The following is a 21,341-nucleotide window of genomic DNA, read 5'->3' as shown; positions in this document are numbered from 1 at the left end:
AAAAGCTGCCACAGTTCAAAAATGAATTCACAAAGTAAGCGGCGCAGGAGCGTCAGCAGCAGCTCTTCCCCTCCGTGCTGTCTGTGGTGGGTGTGGTGGTCTGAAGGGGCGCTGTGGACGTTTGACGCTGGGTCTCAGAACCAGTTCCATTTAAGGATCATGGAACTAGTTTCGTTTACAGAACTCAGAACCAAACCGTGCTCCGCCCTCCAAGCCCCCCTTAGCACCCTCAAAGGCCCGGCTCCTGTGGGGCTGGGAGGGGCTCTAAACCCCAGTGAACCAGGAGACCAAGCCGCACCTCCACGGACCAGGGATCTAGTTCTGAATAATGCGCTCCATCAGGTCCGAGGCATAAATAAATACACATTTGCACTCTTCTGCTGTGTATTTCATTTATTATCATTTTATTTAACTTCATTAATGCCAACTCCAACTCCCACATCTCCGCGTCGTGCCCTGCAGGAAGCCGTGCTCCGGGCTCCGGGTTCTGGGCTCCGGGCTCCAAACGCCAGCTCCTGCAGGCTGCAGACCGGTGCCTAAGCCGCTGTGACCTGGTACACCAAGCCGCAGTAGGGACCTCCAAGCTCCAGGCTTTTCATCAGCTACCAGACCTCAGACCATCAGACGGACCTCAGAAGACCAGTTCTGCGCTGGTTCTGAATAAACTTTCTCAGATCTGCTTATTCAGAACTGGTTCCGGACGCCGGGCTTCCACGTGCTGATCGGAGGACGGGTCCGAAGGCTGAATGCGGTTTGATTGACAGCTGTTTTCAGATCTGCTCCTTCACTGACACAGTTCAGTTTAATACCATCACACATTCTGCTGTGGAATCACAGAAACCAAATGAACTGTTCATTTACTGACCTGGAAGAAAACACAAGCACTGGACTAACTGGTACACTGGACTGAAGGGACACGTTTACTTGTTTACTGTGTACGATAAGGTCACTGAGCATTTTCTGAAAAAAGAACGGAGAACGAATTTATGTTGAAAGAACTGGACTGTTTTTGTGTGTGTAAGCCGACAGTGAGCTTCGACTGTCTGACAGACGAGCAGCTGACACTAATTAATAGTACATGGTAACTGAATGTATGAAGTACTTCAGTTAAACATACAACTTTATCTGTAAACTGTCATTTCCAGTCCAGTGACTCACACCGAAAATTTCAACCTGTTGTAAATGTTTTCTTGACGTTGTGGGAATGACATTTCTGGAAACACAGTCAGTCAGAGGACAGATGTGCTGCTCACCTGGTGTAGCTGCAAAAATCAGCTGCACTAGTGATGAGTCTTTCTTTAATAATAGCCAAAGGCAGTGAACGGTGATGAGCGAAGGGAAGCGTCTGTCTGAGCCTGAATGTCCGGACTCATACTTCAGTCACACATAAACAATGTGGAGCTCAAATGGAATTCAATTATGCTGCTTTTTGTATGTGCACACATAAACTGTTAAACATGAAGGTTTGGATTAGAAGTCAAGCTAAATGTCAAGTAGAAAGGACGACTTCATCAATCATTTGTAAAATGTTTTTGTCAAACATTTCCCATCATGGATAATCAGAATGTCAACTGATTCAGACAAAGAATGAATAAATGAACTCCAACGTCCTGGTTCTACAATAAATCAAACCATGAAGGTCAAAGGCGTGTGTTTAAAAATCCAAGCTCTGTTTAATGACTTTTTTTATATATATATATTTATATATTATTCCTACAAATACATGGTTTTCAGCACTTTGAAAAACGTTCACTTTCCTCAGTAAATCAAGAAAGCTAGAAATATTCTACAGTGAAAAAAAGACAAATCATTTTGACAAAAAAAGAAAATCACAACAAAAGACATAAAAGAACAGAATGAAAATAAAAAACAACATCCTGTACAAACACTATGGCCCAATAATTTAAGAAAATAGTGTCTCTAAAACGTTCATATTGCTTTGTACCTGCACCGACCAGGCCCACTTCACCCAGTGCAACAGCAGGTAGTTCAGATACCCCAGATACCCCACATACCCCAGGTACCCCACATACCCCAGGTACCCCACATACCCCAGGTACTCCAGATACCCCACATACCCCAGGTACCCCACATACCCCAGGTACCCCACATACCCCACTTACCCCAGGTACCCCACATACCCCATATACCCCACATACCCCAGGTACTCCAGATACCTCAGATACCCCAGATACCCCACAAACCCCAGGTACTCCAGATACCCCAGGTACCCCACATACCCCAGGTACCCCACATACCCCAGATACCCCAGGTACTCCAGATAACTCAGATACCCCAGGTACTCCAGATACCCCACATACCCCAGATACCTCAGATACCTCAGGTACCCAGGATACATCAGGTATCCCAGATACCCAGGTACTCCAGATACCCCAGGTACCTCGGATACCCCAGGTACCCTAGATGCCCCAGGTACATCAGATACCCCACATATCCCAGGTCCCCCAGATACCCCCAGTCCCGATGCCCCTCCAGAGGGTGTGGGGTCAGCCTGCAGCCTTGTGGCAGATGCAGATGTGGAACATTAGTCCCAGGAGTGTTGGGTTCTCCTGTGGTTTGGCAGTAACAACACACAGACGAGGGATGCTCACACTACTACAGTACTGCGCTCCTCCAGACTGAGGAGCTCTTACTGTTGGTTGTAGTTTGACCATTATTACTCTCTACAGCATTATTACTACAACTATCACCGTCACAGATACACATGGTGGTGCATCGTGGGTTTGTTTGTGTGGAGGTTGTCATTCGTCCTGCGGTGTGTGTGTGTTGTGTGTGTGTGTGTGTGTGTGTGTTCAGTGCTCAGAGCTTGTCTTCTCAAAGGAGAAACTTGGAAGAGTCAATAGCTTGGGGTTGGTGCTGGGGTTTGGCGACCCCCCCTCCTGTCCTGACCCCTCCCCCACCCCCAGGTCAAAGGAGTCCTTGGAGTCGCTGGAGGGCGCCCTCCGCCTCAGGCAGGTGTCTCTGTTGGGCAGAGGTGGCGCCATCCCCAGTCCGCCCAGGGCCACGCCCCCCAGACCTGAGTAGAGGCCCGACTGAGGTTCCGGTCCGTCGGGGGGGTCCACAGAGATGCAAGGCGGGCTCATCTTCTTCTTGCGCCGTGGGGAGGGCAGCGAGGTCTGAGTGGAGGTCTGCAGGCTGTCGGCCCGGGACACGAAGCCGGAGGAGGTGGAGGCGGAGCTGCGTTGGGGGCTGGACTCCGCCGAGGAGCACACCTCCACCGAGTGGCGCCGCGGATCGTCCAACCAGGAGTAGGGCCTCGGCCGGGGAAGGAGAGCGCTGCGGCCGTGAGTGTCAACGCTGTGGAACCTTTTGAGCTGCCTCAGACACGGACTGGGACTCTCCTGGCAGGTGGTGTAACCGCCTCCGTCCCCGCTGTAAACCGCCTCCTCCGACCGCAGCCCGCCGCTGCTGCTGATGTCATCACTCCTGGCAAATCCTGCACAGGTGATGAGGGACACCTCCTGATCCGCCAAGGACTCCTCCTGTGGGAGTGGCCTGGCTGGTAACGGTGGTGGAGGAGGCGTGGCTGAGAAGGAGGTGAGGCAGTGCTGCTCATTGTGCTGGGTGTGGACGCTGCCGGGCTGTGACTGGTTAGAAGAAGTGCCCGGCGTGGCAGGAACCAGGCAAACCACAGGCTGATGGAGGGAACAGGGGGAGGAGGGGGTGGGGGGAGAAGAGGAGGAGGAGGGGGATGGAGGGAGGCCTAGTGAGGCCACATCCAGAAGTCCTTCACTGCTTTCACCTCCATCGGAACACAGCGCCTCCTGAGAATCAGTAGAAACAGCCACCTGGAGGAGGGGTGTGGAGGGAAGGAAGAGGTGAGGATGGGTGAGGAGACAGGGGGGCATGGTCAATAATGGGGGGGGGGGTGAGAGTGAACACTAGTTAAAGTGAGGTGATGAGGATGGAAAAGGTTTGGGTCAAAGGTCACAGTGTGCTCAGTTTGTTGCGTCTCTGGTTTTATTTTAGATCAAATACCTTCGATGACAAGGATTCAGGATCTGTTGGAAAAGCTGAACACCGTCGAGTCTTTTCTTTGTTTATAATTTGTATTAAATTTGAATTTGACACAGAATGAAAGCTTTGTTCCGTCTGGCACCCTTTGACCTGGTTCCCTGGTCAGATCAGCTCTGGGTTGTGGTATCAGGGACTTTGGCCCAGTTTGCACGACAACGCTCTCAGCTGAAAACCACAAAATATTTGATCACATAAGCCTTTCCTTTAGACGGGGGTTGAAAACGCAAAAAATTGAAACCACCTTCCAGAGTGGAAATCTTAACAACGCTCCACTCTCGCGTCACCGTCTACAGGGTTGAAAAGGCAAAACTGTGTTTTCTTGTCATGTAGTTTACATCACAGGCACGCGCCAGTACAAGAGAACATGTCCCATTATTTACCTGTGACGGACCTTCGAGTTGCCCTAACTGCAAAACTGTCAGTTTTTGTGCGTTGCTTCGCCATGTTCTGTTTCCTGTTTTGTGATTGTGTTTGGCGCTAGGAGAAAACAGAAAGACAAGTAGAAAGGTTCTACACAGGTGCTTGGTCCTGGTGGTGGTGATGCCACCATGTCTAAGCGTGGAATTAAAAGTGAGAATGCAACACCACTGTTACGTTTTTCGTTCCGATTGTGTAGCCTTTATTCTCCATTACAGACTCCGTTTGTCACAGAAAGGAGACTCATTTTATGTCAGAAAAGGCTGAAGACAAAAGACTGGAGAGTCTGGGAGACACCAGACATCAGAACCACACCGGACCAGAACCATCTGCCTTCTACAGCAGCTAGTTTAGACTTGTTCAGTGTTGGGTACAGAAGATATTCAGACCCCTTTAAATTTTTCACTCTGTTATATTGCAGCCATTTGCTAAAAAACTTTTAAGTACATTTTTTCCTCATTAATCTACACACTGCACCCCAAAACAGAATTGCAGACATTTTTGCAGATTTATTAAAAAAGAAAAACTGAAGTATCACATGGTCACAACTTTTCAGCCTCTTAGCTCAGTATTGAGTGGAAGCACCCGTTTGAGCTAATACAGCCATGAGTCTTCCTGGGAATGACGCAAGAAGTTTTTCACACCTGGGTTTGGGGATCCTCTGCCATTCCTCCTGGCAGATCCTCTGAAATATCACGTGGCCATAAGTATTCAGACCCTTTGCTGTGACACTGTTATATTTAACGTATGTGCTGTCCAGTTCTTCAGATCATCCTTGAGATGGTTCTACACCTTCATTGGAGTCCAGCTGTGTTTAATTGAACTGATTGGACTTGCTGAGGAAAGGCCCACACCTGCGTATGTAAGATCTTACAGCTCCGAGCACATGTCAGAAGGAACTGCCCCAAGAGCTCAAAGACAGACCTGCAGCAAGGCGCAGATCTGGCCAAGGTTACAAATGAATTTCTGCTGCACTGAAGGTTCCTCGGAGCGCAGTGGCCTCCATAACCCTTAAATGGAAGACATCTGAGACAACTAGAACTCTTCTTAGAGCTGGCCTTTTGGCCAAACTGAGATATGGGAGGAGAAGAGCCTTGGTGAGAGAGGTCAAGAAGAAACCAAAGATCACTGTGGCTGACCTCCAGAACTGCAGCAGGAAGATGGGAGCAAACTGTAGAAAGTCAACCATCACTGCAGCCCTCCACCAATGGGGGCTTTGACAGAAGCCTCTCCTCAGTGCAAGACACATGAAAAGCGGCGTAGATTTGGCCAAAAACAGCAGAAGGACTCCCAGACTATGAGAAAGAAGATTCTCTGGTCTGATGAGACCCAGACTGAGCTTTTTGGCTTTAATTCTAAATGGTATGTGTGGAGGAAACTAGGCCCGGCTCATCACCTGCCCAATCCAGTCCCAACAGTGAAGCGTGGTGGTGGTGGTGGGGGTCATCATGCTGTGGGGGTGTTTTTCAGCTGCAGGGACAGGACGACTGGTTGCAATTGAGGGAAAGATGAATATGGCCAAGTACAGAGGTATCCTGGACCAAAACCTTTTCCAGAGTGCTCTGGACCTCAGACTGGGCCCAAGGTTCACCTTCCACCAACACAGTCACCCAAAGCACACAGCTAAAATAATGAAGACGTGGCTTCGGAACAACTCTGGCTGTTCTTGAACGGCCAGAGCCCTGACTTTAACCCAACTGAGCATCTCTGAACAGACCTGAAAATGGCTGTCCACCAACGTTCCCCATCCAACCGGACAGAGCTGGACAGGATCTGCCAGGAGGAATGGCAGAGGATCCCCAAACCCAGCTGTGATAAACTGGTCGCATCATTCCCAGGAAGACTCATGGCTGTATTAGCTCAAACAGGGGCTTCCACTCAATACTGAGCAAAGGGGCTGAAAACCTGTGACCATGTGATATTTCAGTTTTTCTTTTTTAATAAATCTGCAAAAATGTCTGAAATTCTGTGTTCTTTTCCTGCCAGTGGGGTGTTGTGGGGACATTCACGAGGAAAAAAAGAACTTACATGATGTTAGCAAATGGCTGCAATATAACAGAGTGGGGGTGTGAATACTTTCTGCACCCACTGTATGAGGATTACATAGTGTTTAAACAGAAACATGTAGGCAGTCGTTCCCTTTTGACATCCACCGGGTCACTGAGTCATTTCCACTCAGTTCCATCTGGCCCACTGTTAAACTTCTGTCATTCAGACTGTTTTTTCAGTCACACGAAACTAGAAGATGCTTGGTATTCAACTGAAGCCTAAAACATGGATTACACCCTGTACATGTTCCAAAGCCCTGATGGTAAAAAAAAAAAATATCAGTGACTTAAAAGCCAAATTTATTTCTTTATTTATTTTTACAGACCTTGAATACAGTATGTGAGAGCAACTTCCTGACACTGTGAACTCTGACCCAGACCACATGACCCTCTGACCCAGACCACATGACCCTCTGACCCAGACCACATGACCCTCTGACCACACACAGAAGTCATCAGTGTTTTCCTGCTGTCCTCCTGTCCAGTGTTGAGGACATGAGGCCAGTAGGCAGAGGGTGGACACAGTTATCGGCCTGATCCCAGTCCAGCTGTACCAGTATATTTGTATCAGTTCTTCATCAGTATTCCAAACAGATCCTCCAAAACCATTCCCAAAATGTTTCTTTGTCCATCTTATTAGTAGATCTGTCAATCCTTCAAATTTGAAGAAAATCAGATCAAAACTGATCAAATGTCGACCCAATGAGCGTGAAAACGTGCACAATTTGATTGTTATAAGAACAAAATGATTGTCCATAATGTTTGTGACACAATAAATAATTCCTACTCAACTCCTGTGTCTTTTTTATTCCAAATACACACATCCCATTGCTTTTCATGTATTGATCCTTTTTGTTGAACAGCTGTTTGATTATCAGTTCTTATTTTCAGTATTAAGACAATCCACCATTTTGTTGTTAACCCCTTCTTTTCCAGCCCTTTAATTGGAATAATAGAATGGGAACCTGTTCTTTCAGTATTATTAGGACTAAATCTGCACAACTAGACAGATGTGGCTCTGCTCCCTGGTATGCTGCACAACATTTGGAACAATGTGTCAAACGGATGTTTACGTGGAAGCGCATGTTTTCAATGGTGCGTTGTTCACCCAAATTCCTGGAGTGTCCGTACACCAATATACTTCCATCACTGATCTGGACTCTATGCCTTACAGATCTACTGTTCTCACTGGTTCCACATGTTTGTGTCCTCCTGTACCAGGAAGACTTAGTTCCAGATGGAACACAGATGCCACCATGTGCTCAGACACATTTCCATTCACATCTGCTAGAGTCCGTACACCAGTAGTGTCCGTACACCACATTCTAAATATGTGGCTCTGATTTGACTGTTTCTGTCAATATATGGAATTTTTCAGCAGGCATGCTTTGGACACCACATCTACGCAATAAACAATGCATGATTCTGCTGAGGTCTGAAACATTTGTATCTGTGTGTAGGCATTAAATATGGAGGCTGTTAGGCTGGAGTGTCCGTACAGCCAAGAATGTGTGATCTGACAGGGGTACAAGCCTGACACATTTAGAGGAGACACCAGAATACACACAGATTCTGGACTTTAAAAGAGAAATATCAGACAAATCCAATGGCCTGTCTGATGTTTGGATAGAGCAGTATTATTTTGTATCTATATGTGCACCCTTTCTGGTACCTGGACTGGGATCAGGCTGATATGGATTAACAATAGAACAGCAGGGGTTAGTCTGCACCCAGGTGGATCCAGCTCATCTGTCCTCCTGTCCTCACTGAGCCTGGATGAGGAGCACTAAACTAACAGCACTTGAATGTGATCATGTAATAATGTGGGTTAAATAAAACCAGTCTTTGGAGACGACAGAACAAGGCTTGCATGGGTTTCAGGACACAGCACTTAGATCAGTGTTTCTGAGCCAAGCATTTCACTGCACCACATGTGACCACAGAGACACCTAGTGGCCAGAAATGGAAGTACACCCGGCTAATTAACAGCCACCAGGACACAGCTGTACTCCAGCAGGTACAAAAGAGGACAGATGTCTTCCAGAGATTACCCTGTTGTTTTTAAGCAAAAACTGGTTGTTTAAAATATTGACTGTACTCAGATTAAGAGTTCAGTGCCTGTCAAACACTAACCTACTCATAAAAAATCTAAGTGCTCTATTACCACAGTAATATGTGTACAAAATGACCCGGTGCACACTGACAGCACCGGCTGAGCCGTCTAGTCCCCTGAGTTTGTGCTTTGTACTGAAGTAAGTGCACTGGACTGTGGGTCCTACTACTGACTTCATGAACACACTGGCTTAGGTTTAGGTTGAACCTAGTGGGTTAGGCTTAGGTTGAACCCAGTGGGTTAGGCTTAGGCTGAACCCACTGGGTTAGGGTTAGGCTGAACCCAGTGGGTTAGGCTTAGGTTGAACCTAGTGGGTTAGGCTTAGGTTGAACCCAGTGAGTTAGGCTTAGGCTGAACCCACTGGGTTAGGGTTAGGCTGAACCCAGTGGGTTAGGCTTAGGTTGAACCCAGTGGGTTAGGCTTAGGTTGAACCCAGTGGGTTAGGCTTAGGCTGAACCCAGTGGGTTAGGCTTAGGTTGAACCCAGTGGGTTAGGCTTAGGCTGAACCCAGTGGGTTAGGCTTAGGTTGAACCCAGTGGGTTAGGCTTAGGCTGAACCCATTGGGTTAGGCTTAGGCTGAACCCAGTGGGTTAGGGTTAGGCTGAACCCAGTGGGTTAGGCTTAGGTTGAACCCACTGGGTTAGGCTTAGGCTGAACCCAGTGGGTTAGGCTTAGGTTGAACCCAGTGGGTTAGGCTTAGGTTGAACCCACTGGGTTAGGCTTAGGCTGAACCCAGGGGGTTAGGCTTAGGTTGAACCCAGTGGGTTAGGGTTAGGTAGAACCCAGTGGGTTAGGCTTAGGTTGAACCCAGTGGGTTAGGCTTAGGCTGAACCCAGTGGGTTAGGCTTAGGTTGAACCCAGTGGGTTAGGGTTAGGTAGAACCCATTGGGTTAGGCTTAAGCTGAACCCAGTGGGTTAGGCTTAGGCTGAACCCAGTGGGTTAGGCTTAGGTTGAACCCAGTGGGTTAGGCTTAGGCTGAACCCAGTGGGTTAGGCTTAGGCTGAACCCAGTGGGTTAGGCTTAGGTTGAACCCAGTGGGTTAGGCTTAGGCTGAACCCAGTGGGTTAGGCTTAGGTTGAACCCAGTGGGTTAGGCTTAGGCTGAACCCAGTGGGTTAGGCTTAGGTTGAACCCAGTGGGTTAGGCTTAGGTTGAACCCAGTGGGTTAGGCTTAGGCTGAACCCAGTGGGTTAGGCTTAGGTTGAACCCAGTGGGTTAGGCTTAGGTTGAACCCAGTGGGTTAGGCTTAGGCTGAACCCAGTGGGTTAGGCTTAGGTTGAACCCAGTGGGTTAGGCTTAGGTTGAACCCAGTGGGTTAGGCTTAGGTTGAACCCAGTGGGTTAGGCTTAGGTTGAACCCAGTGGGTTAGGCTTAGGTTGAGTCATTCAGGAACTCGATTCTCCACTGATTCCTTGCTGGATAGGTTTACGATGGGATGCACTGAGGCTGATGGTTAGAAGACAAACATCTGAGAGGATGAGTGACCAAGAAAGGAAAAAAGGAGGGAAGCTTATGAGTGTGTGTGTGTGTGTGCGTGCGTGCGTGTCTGTGTGTGTGTGTGTGTGTGTGTGTGTGTGTGTGTGTGTGAACATGAATCCAGTGTTTCTGAAAGGCTCAGTGGAGCTCAGATCTGCTGCTCGTGGCTGTTTCAGAAACAGGAGTATCTGTGTTTGAGCAGGAGCTCAGGGTCAGGACTGATCTAGGATCAGAACAGATACGATATGGACGGTAAACGGTAAAGAACAAAAGAGAACCGGGAAAACAGGGAAAGACAAGGAGGGAACAGAAGCCAAAGTCTTTTAGAACAACACACACGGCTGTACAGTCCAGGGTTCATGATACACAAGGGATAATATTAAGTCTAAGTGTTAATATTAAATATATCTGATTATATTAAAGCTGTGGATGACTTTTGTCACCAATGTTTTATCAAATCTGTAAAATCATAGCCTTAGTATCACGTGTCCATAAGTCTTTCCGTACCTGAATCTCTTCCCTCACGGTGAACAGTTTTGAAGTCTACTCCACCATAAACAGTCCATTTGTTTCCAAACAGAGCCGGTAGGTCACTCAGTCATTTTCAGAAGTTCGTTACAACGTGAACTGTGAGAAGCAGAGCTCCACGCAGCTGCAGTAGCAAGAGGCAATGAAGCCGTTTCCATGTTTGTTGCTGCTGCGGCCATAATGCAGCTGCGTGGAGCTCCGCTTCCCACAATGCACGTCACGACGAACTTCTGAAAATGACCGAGTGACTTACCGGCTCTGTTTGGAAAGAAATGGATTGTTTATGGTGGAGTACACTTCAAAACTGTTCACCTTAAGGGAAGAGATTCAGGTGCATCATCAGGGAAAGACTTACGCGTTCATGATACTTAAGCTATGACTCAGGTTTTACAGATATGATTAAAAAATTGGTGACGAAAGTCATAGACAGCTTTAAGTATAAGTGATGATATTAAGTATTAGAGATAATATTCTGATCATATTCTGATCATATTCTAATAATATTCTAATAATATTCTGATCATATTCTTATATTCTGATCATATTCTGATCATATTCTTATATTCTGATCATATTCTGATCATATTCTCTTCTCATACTGATCAGTGTGAGTCTTTTTAGACATTAAAAAAGTCCAACATAATATTTCTAAATTATTTTTGCTCTATAAACAGATGTATGTTATATAAACAGGTGAACACATACACTTTGACATACTAGATGTATGTGCCTGGAGTAGAGGGGGAAAGGGTGCCACCAAGTGGACAAAAGGAGCAGAAGGTTCTTATTAGTTGTAATAGTTTTAATTCTTTGTTTTTAAACCTACGACACTGAACTGATATTTCTGTTTTGAAGATGATGATCACATTCATCATTTGACCGTCATTAGCTGATGATGTTTTTATTGTATTTTATCTTTTAGTTTTTGTCCTGTATTTTTCGCAGTATTATTCCCTTCCCTCCTCTTTCATGTACATCTGATATTTCAGCTGGACTTTTCTGTTTTCTAAAGCACTAAAAGCTGTAAACTGTATATTTGAGGTGTTATACAGAAAATTTAATTCACTACTATTCATGATCATTGCATTTTCTGACGTTTTTCCAATAATTAGACTTATTTACATTAAGACTTTAAATGGTATGAGACTTCATATTATTAGCCTTATTATCATTAGACTTATTATTATTAACATTTAACAACCATAATGCCTTATTCTTGACAATGTTTCACAAGTGTTTTAATTGTTAAAATAATGATCTTTGCTGTAGATGTTGGTTTTAGAGAACATAAATACCAGCTTTCATATAAATCGATGAAGCCCAGATCCTTCTGCTCAACCACCGTCCATGGGATTTTATTCAAAACATGGACAATAATCAATGAAGATGACAAATAATTCTTTGATCCCTGTGTCATCACAGTATGAATTACAAACATGATGTCTGTATATTTCAAAAATAATTTTGCAAATCAGGAAAATCAGTTTGATCTTATTTTAAGACAACATGCAAAATGACAGGTCCACTAAAGGCATTCTATCGTCTAAACTCAACTCAACAAAACAACTAAACTAAACTAAACTAAACTAAACAACTCAACAAAACAAAACAAAACAAAACAAAACAAATAAACTAAACTAAACTAAACTAAAACTAACCTAACCTAACCTAAACTAAACAACTCAACTCAACAAAACAAATAAACTAAACTAAAACTAAACTACACTAAACTAACCTAAACTAAAACTAACCTAACCTAAACTAAACTAAACTAAACTAAACCAAACTAAACTAAACTAAAACTAACCTAAACTAAACTAAACTAAAACGAACCTAAACTAAACTAAACTAAACTAAACTAAACTAAAACTAAACTAAAACTAACCTAAACTAAACTAAACTAAAACTAAACTAACCTAAACTAAACTAAAACTAAACTAAACTAAACTAAACTAAAACTAACCTAAACTAAACTAACCTAAACTAAACTATGTTTATGACAAACTATGACATTTTTTAAATTGATAGACATCATAAATGTAACTGATAGAAATAAATAAAACAGGATTCAAACATTATCTCCATCACTACCTCATATTTTTCTGAGGTGAGGCACCATGGGAAGGAACAGGACTGTGTCTTGAGATGTGTTTCTTTCTTTTTTTCTTTCTTTCTTTATCCTTTACCTCCTATAATTGGATGATATCAGTGGGTACTGAAGCAGATTTCCTGTGGGTCAAAGGTCAAACTCTTATTGTCCATGTATTGACAGTTTGTCCTGTGTGTGTGTGTGTGTGTGTGTCCTCTCAGCTGCTGCACCTGGCACTCACAGTGGGGGGTTAGGAGTAGGTGTAGACTGAGTGGAGTAAACCCCTCCACCAGTGGTTCTGGCTGTAGAATAACAGTCGGATCACAAACAGATATCACATAAATATAGGATGCGGACAGAGGTGGGTGGCGTTGCCGTAGGTTACCTGTCTGCGGAGCGTGCGGCTGAACGTGTGTGTGCGCGGTGGAGGCGGTGGGCGGGGTCTATCCTCTGAGTCGGACAGGCTGTGGGGGCTGATGGGTCTGAACAGGTCTGAGGGAACATGAAGCTGATGGGGGAACTCCTCCGGCTGTGAACGCACAGAGCTGCTGGAGCCTGGAGAAGAAACGGGGGAAGAAGACGCTTCAGCGGGAGGGTTTGTGGGAAATGACTGCACAGGCGGAGGTCAGCAGACTAAATAATGACAAATAAAGCCTGTCTGCTCACTCCTGTAGGTGGTCATTACCAAAGCCAACCACAGAGCAGTGAGGTGTCACCGGAGGAGCCGTTTACAAATGCACCAGGTTGGAAAAACACATTGTAATACTTTCTTATATATATATATATATATATATATATATATATATATATATATATATATATATATATATATATATATGTGTGTGTGTGTGTGTGTGTAAATATATACATACATATACATATACATATATATATATATATATATATATATATATATATATATATATATATATATATATATATCCAGACTCTGCTGACAACGCCAAGCAATGGAATCGCACTCATCACCAAACAGTTCCACTGGTATTTGCGTGCATTCACGTTCAGTGGCTGCTCTCAGGTCAGTGACTGTCGCAGGTCTCATAACGTAGACATTATCTTTAAGGTATCCACATAAAAACAGTCCAGTGCTGTGAGGTCTGGTGAACTGGACAAACTGGTGGATTGGACAGAGGGGTTTGGTTGAATACCGTCTGTGTTGACCAGACCAGACACCACTAGACTTCCAGAGTCTGGACCAGAACAGACGTCAGTCTGAGAACAGGAACAGACACAACAACAAAATGATGTTTGGAAATTCTATTACATTTGAAAATTAAATGAGTTTTAATAAACACCTACTTTACAATTGTTTAAAGTGTGTATACATTTTTTTGGGACACTCTGTGTGTGTGTGTGTGTGTGTGTGTACACACACACACACACACACACACACACACACACATATATATATATATATATATATATATATATATATATATAAACCATATAACCATAATACTGGAGGGTGTCAGAGCATGTGTGTGAGTATCTCTGTGGTTCAGAGAAACTGAGATGTTTTTAACAGGTCAAGTTTGGTAGGAACCAGGAAACCAGGATAGGAACATAACATTGTTAAATTTAAAGTCACAATAATAAATAGAGCTAAGAAATAGAATGACTAAATAAATACAATAGAATAGAATAAAATAAAGGGCATTGTCTCTGCTGCTTCTGGAGCTCAGTGACAGAAACTGGAACAAAGCTGTTTCTAGAACACGTTGTCCTGCACCTTGGGACTAAAAACTTCCGTCCAGATGGAAGAAGCTGAAGGATGGGAGTCATTATAAAGAATGGATAAAGCCATCGTCTGTACCTGCTTAGTGGACAGGGAGGTGGGAGAAGACTGGGACTGACCAATCAGGCCACGGGACCATCTCACTGACAGAGGTGTGACTGAACCATGCCACTGAGCAAAAACATACAACACACTCAATAAAAGCAGCTCAGAACATTGTTTTTAGGAAAGTTATTGGCTGATGGATTATCCTTTTTATCTGTTAGGAAATTATTCTTATGTTCTTTTATTGCACCCATTTTATGTACAGCACTTTGGGATTTTTATCTGTGAAAAGCGCTTTATAAATAAACTTCATTTACTTAAAATAAAAGAGCGATAACAGTCAAGATTGTTCGGTCAGTGTGGAAGTGTGCACGTTTCCTGAGGCAGTGAAGGCGCTGGTGGCCCTGTTTACAGACAGATTTGCAGTTTTCATCAAAGTTTAATTTTTCGTCAATTATGGTCCCAAGGTGATTGCACTTGCTCTATTTTCAGACCTTTAAAGTGACTCTTGTTTTCTGAAATCAAAACCATATCTTGTGTTTTAGATCTGTTCAGTTGAAGGTAGGACTCCTCACACCACTACACAAAGTCATCACTAACTGGGTCATAACTGGTTTCACCCTCTTTGAGTAAGCTGATAATGACAGAGTCATCTGCATACTTAATGACTTCCATATCTGCTGACACATTTGTATAGAGCAGGGGTGTTCAACGCCGGTCCTCGAGGGCCGGTATCCTGCATGTTTTAGATGTTTCCCTCTTCCATCACACCTGGAAGCCATTCCATCACTATCAGGCTTCTGCAGAGCTGGATGATCAGCTGATCATTAATTGAACCAGGTGTTCTGGAGGAGGGACATATCTAACACATGCAGGATACCAGCCCTCAAGGACTGGAGTTAATCACCGGTGGAGGAGAACACCGGGTCAGACAGAACCCCGTTTATTCTCACTCTTTGTGACCTGTCAGTTAAAATGTCTGAAATCCAGCCCACCCAATTTTTGCTGATTTCAAACTGTTCTAAAAGTCTTTGGTTTAAATGTGGCGCTGGATCGTGTTAAAAGCAGAGAAGTTGATAAATGAAAGTCTTGCAAGTGTCCCTTTACTCTTCACAGGTTTAAAGATCATGTTTGGTAGAGTCAGCGTAGCGTCCTCCACTCCTCTGTTGGGCCTGGATGCCAGTCCTTCTCAGGTCTGGTGCTTGAGGACCCCTACCCTGAATGTGTTGGACATGTCCCTCCTCCAGCACACCTGGTGCAGTTCCTGATCAGCTCATCACCAAGCTCTGCAGAAGCGTGATAACCATGTGAGGGTTTCCAGGTGTGATGGAAGAGGGAACTGTCTAAAACATGCAGCACAGGGGTCCTCGAGGACCAGGTTTGAGAACCACTGCTGTACGTGAACTGCATTGGATCCAGTCTCCTTCAGGATCACATTCCTAACAAGTTTTTCAAACACTTTTATCACAGCTGAGGTGAACAGGCCTGAAGTCAGTCAACGCTTTTGGACGACTGGATTTAGGGACAGGGACCACGACAGCATGTTTCCAGACAGAGGGCACACGCTGTGTTTGTAAGGACTTGTTAAAAACAACCTGAAATACAGGACTGGATCCAGGACTGAGTTCTTTGGCTAAAGATTTAATAAGGCAACCACTAATATTGTCCAGACCCTGGCTTTTGTTCACCTTCACAGTACGAAAGGCCTTTCTAACATTACTGAGTTCAATGTTAAGGTGCTGGGTGTCCTTCAGTTCCTGTTTCAGTTCCTAAATGTTCTTGCTAAAATCAGAACAATTAAAATGGGCATAAAAACTGTTAAGAGCATTTGCCAAATCTGTCTGCACTGAAACGGTCTAAAATGATCTGGCTGCTGCTCTGGGATTTTGAAAGTCTGCGATGGTTTCATCCACTTCCAGGCACAACCAAGACTGTTAGCAGCCATTTAGCTTTCAAGAAGGGTTTTGTAGCTCTGTTTAGCTTTAAGAATCTCAATTTTCATGTCTTTGGTTCCTGACTGAAGGTCAGAGACAGCCCCTTTTTTGAAAACCAGTTTCTTTTTATTCAGACGGGATTTGACGCTTTTGGTGACCCATGGCTTGTTGTTGGGATACACTTTAATCCGCTTACAGAGTATAATCATATCGTTGCAGAAAGCAGCATAAGAGCTGGTGACATTCACCAGAGCATCATCCCCACAGGACTGGACAAAAATGCCCCAGTAAGTACAATTAAAACATTCCAGCAGGGAGGGCACAGATTCATCCCAATGTCCTTGGTCCTGAATGATTTACCAAAGAATTTTTGTGTCAGTACTTCTAAAATATAGACTAACATCTTCTCCCAAAAGTCAGCTCTCCCCAGCATAAAAGCTCCACTAGAACCCGTGGTTCCCCACAGGTCACCACACTAGTATAAACTGTACGTCCTGCGATATGAAAAAAATCTAGGAATTTCCCAGAAAGGCCTTGAATAGCTCTGTTTTGAAAGAATTAATGCATTTTTCAATTATTTGTTTTCTAAGGGAGTGCGAATGCATTTGCAAAAAGAACAATGAAAGGATGAAACTGAGTTTTTACTCTGAAGACTTGGTTTTTGAGTGTTCTTTTGAACTTTAAAGTTTCAGTGGAGAATCTTTTTTTTCACCCATAATTCCTTTTTTCTTGTGTTGTAATTTAGGAAGCCTGAGAGGAAATAAGACCGCATCACTTCCCTTTAGCTGTAGAACATCTACTCCCTCTTAGATGTCTGTACTGTTCAGATGGACACCTCAACTGCAGCAGCTCATCCATCCTTAGATTTAGTCTAACTTGGTCTAAGAAGAGACAGCTACAGGAAATCTGTGTGAATTTTTAAATTCTGGTGTGTTTTTTTTTTTTTTTAGTTTTTTTTTTTTCCATTCACTTTAACCTAAAGGAGTGTGCGATGTTTCTCTGAAGCCAGAGGACACAACTACTTTGCCAGAACCAAGTATTACAGATTGTTTATCAGGTCATTATAATATTGTGACAAGTTATTTAATGCTAGGTAGCTACTGCTAGAAAAAACACTTTGCATCCAAGAACCCAGACTTGTACATTAGTGATAAAGAAAACACAAGTTTATACAGGTTACATACAGTTTTGTACAGGTTTGCAGTTGTGGCATGATTTGTCCCTTTGTTACTGTCCAACAGTCCTGCATAGTCAGACCGACTTCCACACTTCAGTGCACCACTGAGGTGCACTGGGGATCAGTCTGGAACCATTTACTGCCATTATATACCAAGGAATAGACTGGGTTTTGTTTGGCTGTTTTGTGATTCTTGACATAAATGACATCTTAATGAAGTGTGAATGTAGGTCTGGCCACGCTGGACTATTGTTCAGTGTCTCATACAACAAACTCACACATCATGTTTAATTTTTTGCAACTAAACACCAGATGATGATAGTGTTTTTGGTGGGAAATTCTCACTAGGAGAAGTGGGAATGCCAGATGAAAGGTGTGTAACGCACAGAGGAAGCTAATCCAGACTGCTCATGTAAACTAGATGACAGTCGGATTATTGTGCACAGATAGAGGTGACAGTGCTGAAATGATGTACGGCTGTACCTGGACTTACCACTTTCATTCTGTGACCGAGCTCGTAACTCAATTTACTCGTATGTCAAATCAATTTTCCCCACTGAAATGAACTGAAATGCCATTAATCCATGCCAGCCCCAAAACCCACCCCAGTTTCACCTCTAACTTAAAGATAACTGATACCTACTACAGCTCAGTGTGTTGTCTGTGGCACGAAATATCGGTTTGTCTTTTGCCACAGAGCCAATGACATGTTAGCATTTGTACTGTGACAATAAGCAGTAAGGACATTTTGTTGCCAATACTGTTCCATGAAGTCATTAACCTCTTGTTGCCATAGTACTGTGGTGATACATGGCGTACACACCACAATGAAATTAGGTCAATCCACAAAAGTTTAATATTGTTTTGGCCTTTCGTCCACATGACACTGGCATTGTCGGTGCCCTGAAACTATTTTTGGAGAACGGGTTCCAGAGTGGAAAAATCTCACAACGCTGCCCTTACGTTGCCGTATGGATAGGCAAGACACCACTTATGGAAACGATGACACCACAGTACCATGTGACCAGAAGAAGAAAACCCCCGGACGTAACCTCATGCACATGCTCAGTGCATTCTTCTGTGATTTTAGTTTATCCTGCGGCTCTGTCTGTGTTTGTGTACAGCGCCACATATAGATGTGGTTTTACCGTTTCCACCTGGACGCAGACATTTCTTGAAATGATACATGTATGGACACAAAACTTCTAGAATCCACAAAAGACAAATACCACGGGCATTGTTGTGTGGGTGTAGACTGGGTAACTGGTACCCTAGCCCTTTCCTGTAACTGGATAGGCCCATGGCATGTGCCATGTTTATTGTCCCAGTACTGTGGCAGCAGGGTGACAGGTTACCAGTCTACACATGATAGAACGAGGGCACTGATTGGCTCCCTGGTAACAGACAAATAAGAAAGTTAGTCCCACAGTACTGTGGCAATAGTCACTTCGATAATTTAAATGTATTTTATTTTGGTTATTTTTTCAAATGTAATTTTAAATGTGTAGATGATGGTGATATTTGGTATTACAGATATTATCGCCTGCTGTCGCTGTCCAGAGGGGAGGTGCTGAAATGCTTTGTGTCTGTTGATGGGCAGATGTTGAGTCGAACTATCGGTGGTGTGTCTGAAGTTCACTCATAACTTGGATTTTGACTCGCAGCTCAAAGCAAAAAAATGACTGAGCACCGGCTCCTAACTCAGAAAACTCGTAAGTTGACGCACTCGTAAGTCAAGGTACCAGTGTATTTTGTTGGCCTATTTTAGTACTGAGTGCCGTTTGTACATCACCTGATTGGCCCCTGTGGGAGCCCGATATGTGCTGGGGCCCCTGGGTCTGTGCTAGAAGCTCTGTTGAACTGTGCGGAGCTGACGGGCCAAAGGGCTGCAGGGGTTGGAACATGTAGCTGTCATTTGGGAGGGAGTGTGTGCGTCCCACCGCAGGTTTCCTGACACTCAGCAGGTTTTCCTTCAGCGGCTCCCCCATGTCAAGCTGCTCCGACTGGGGAAAGACAGAAGAGTGTGTTAGGGCCCTTCTGGAGCTGAAAGGACAGGCTGCTCTTGAACTCAACACTCACACTTTCACATCCACAGATCATACACCTCGACCACAGAGTGAACAAAGAAGCGATTGTCAGTTTACACAGGAAACACACGGGATCTTTGCATGTGGACTGGCACACAGCTGCGACACATCACAGAAACAAGACCGACTTCAACTTTACAACAGTAGTTTTGTGGGATCTACTGTAATTTAGGAGTTTAAGTAGAAGGCAAGTGGTCATCTTTTTGGTTATTGACAATGTTATACCTCTAATCATTGCATGTAAATTCAGTATTGGTTCGACAGAGGTCAAGTAAAACACAAGTACGGTCTGGACTGAGGTCAGTTCAGTTATTTTGTGGTCCAATCTTTCCATTTTCTCATGTATAAGTATGAATGTGAAAAGGGCTGGCTGTGTGGCTATGGCTGGTGTCTATGAGCCTTGTTTTCAAGTCGGTGTAATTGTGGATGTTATGGCCAGTGTTTCCGACTAAAGGTAGAAGATGGTGCTGAGGTGTTCTGCCGGACTGGAGGGGACCGAGCCCACGTTAGTGCTGATGGATCTGAAACTGGAAAACTTCTAATTTCTAATAGGTTTCCATCTAAATGTATCCCAAATTTTACCCACATTTTCTGAAAATCGCCAAAAAGAAATTGTGATTTTATGCATGTTTTTATTATTGCTGTTAACAAAGACGAAGAGTATGTTCATGTTCTTCATCGTCATCATGCTAATGCTAGTGTGTGTGTATTGGGATGGGGAGAATGGAAAAACTGAATGTCCCTACAGGGATAATCAGACGAGTTAACCATGAACCATTAATAGATGTGGAGAATATAATGTCCAAAACTCTGCCACAGTTAGCCTTTGTCTGATGGTGGTTTTCGCTGCTGCCTCCATGTCATGGGGAATTCCTGTTTGTTTCTTCTATTGAATCTGTGACCACTCCAGTCGTACTGCTCACCACAAACCCCGACAGCTAATGACTGGCGAAATCTGTTTCCCTGCACTCACCTTCCACCTCACTTTTGATTTTCTAAAATGGTCAGTATTTCCACTATGTTTTTAATACACAAATGCAAATGTGAATAAAAACAGCTGGATGGAAACACATGTAATGAGCTAATGTAAGCTACGGTTTTCTCCAAATACAACATCCTGGTTCACCTCAGACCCAGTACACTTCCTGGTTTGTTAAGAGTCTGGTTTGGACCAGCTCTAAATGTAAAGTGTCATGACGTAACTTTTGTTATGATTTCGTGCTACATAAATAAAATTGGATTGATTGATTGATTGACTGACTGACTGACTGACTGACTGATTGATTGATTGATTGATTGATTGATTGATTGATTAACTTAAATATAGACCTATATATAGTCACGGAAATAATGATTAGATCATCAAAAGTAATCAAAAACAATGGTTATGCAATCAAGTACTAACTCCTGTGTGTAGTGTGTGAGAAAATAAAACATGCAACGCCTAAAAGCACTGTTTTTGGCAGCACAATGCCATAGCTACTGATGTAAGAACTGCAGTGACTTTGGTTATTATCGAGAAAACCATGGAATATGGACAGATATCAGCTCTGAAATTAAACTCTTATGAGCTATTTTTGTTGTTATCATTACATTTGTCCAAACAACTGTACCTTTAGTTGGACCAGGCATT

The 21,341-nt window shown here is 43.9% G+C and overlaps 1 protein-coding gene and 1 long non-coding RNA gene across 2 annotated transcripts; one reads left to right on the top strand and one right to left on the bottom strand.

The window, feature by feature from the left end:
* Nucleotides 1–1,814: 1,814 nt before the first annotated feature.
* LOC115439679 (uncharacterized) lies at nucleotides 1,815–2,543 on the top strand. The gene is made up of 3 exons (XR_003938283.1): nucleotides 1,815–2,038; nucleotides 2,345–2,362; nucleotides 2,443–2,543. It is a non-coding gene; the product is annotated as an uncharacterized LOC115439679 (long non-coding RNA).
* On the bottom strand, nucleotides 2,527–20,864 carry LOC115439678 (voltage-dependent T-type calcium channel subunit alpha-1G-like). The gene is made up of 3 exons (XM_030163560.1): nucleotides 19,414–20,864; nucleotides 13,095–13,264; nucleotides 2,527–3,809 (listed from the first exon to the last, which is right to left on the bottom strand). Exons 1-3 carry the CDS (start codon nucleotides 19,607–19,609, stop codon nucleotides 2,814–2,816), a joined length of 1,362 nt encoding a protein of 453 aa, XP_030019420.1. The 5' UTR covers nucleotides 19,610–20,864; the 3' UTR covers nucleotides 2,527–2,813.
* Nucleotides 20,865–21,341: the final 477 nt, after the last annotated feature.

The sequence above is a fragment of the Sphaeramia orbicularis genome, chromosome 19 (genome assembly GCF_902148855.1).
Source record: "Sphaeramia orbicularis chromosome 19, fSphaOr1.1, whole genome shotgun sequence".
NCBI classification, from domain to species: Eukaryota; Metazoa; Chordata; class Actinopteri; order Kurtiformes; family Apogonidae; genus Sphaeramia; species Sphaeramia orbicularis.
This window is presented reverse-complemented; position numbering and strand designations above follow the sequence as displayed.

Coding starts and splice junctions, on each gene's coding strand:
- LOC115439678 (XM_030163560.1), bottom strand. CDS start 19,609: ATGGGGGAGCCGCTGAAGGAAAACCTGCTGAGTGTCAGGAAACCTGCG. Junction 13,265..19,413: donor CTCCCACAGGGGCCAATCAG/GTGATGTACAAA, acceptor TTTCTTCTCCAG/GCTCCAGCAGCTCTGTGCGT. Junction 3,810..13,094: donor GCCGCACGCTCCGCAGACAG/GTAACCTACGGC, acceptor CCCCTCCTCCAG/GTGGCTGTTTCTACTGATTC.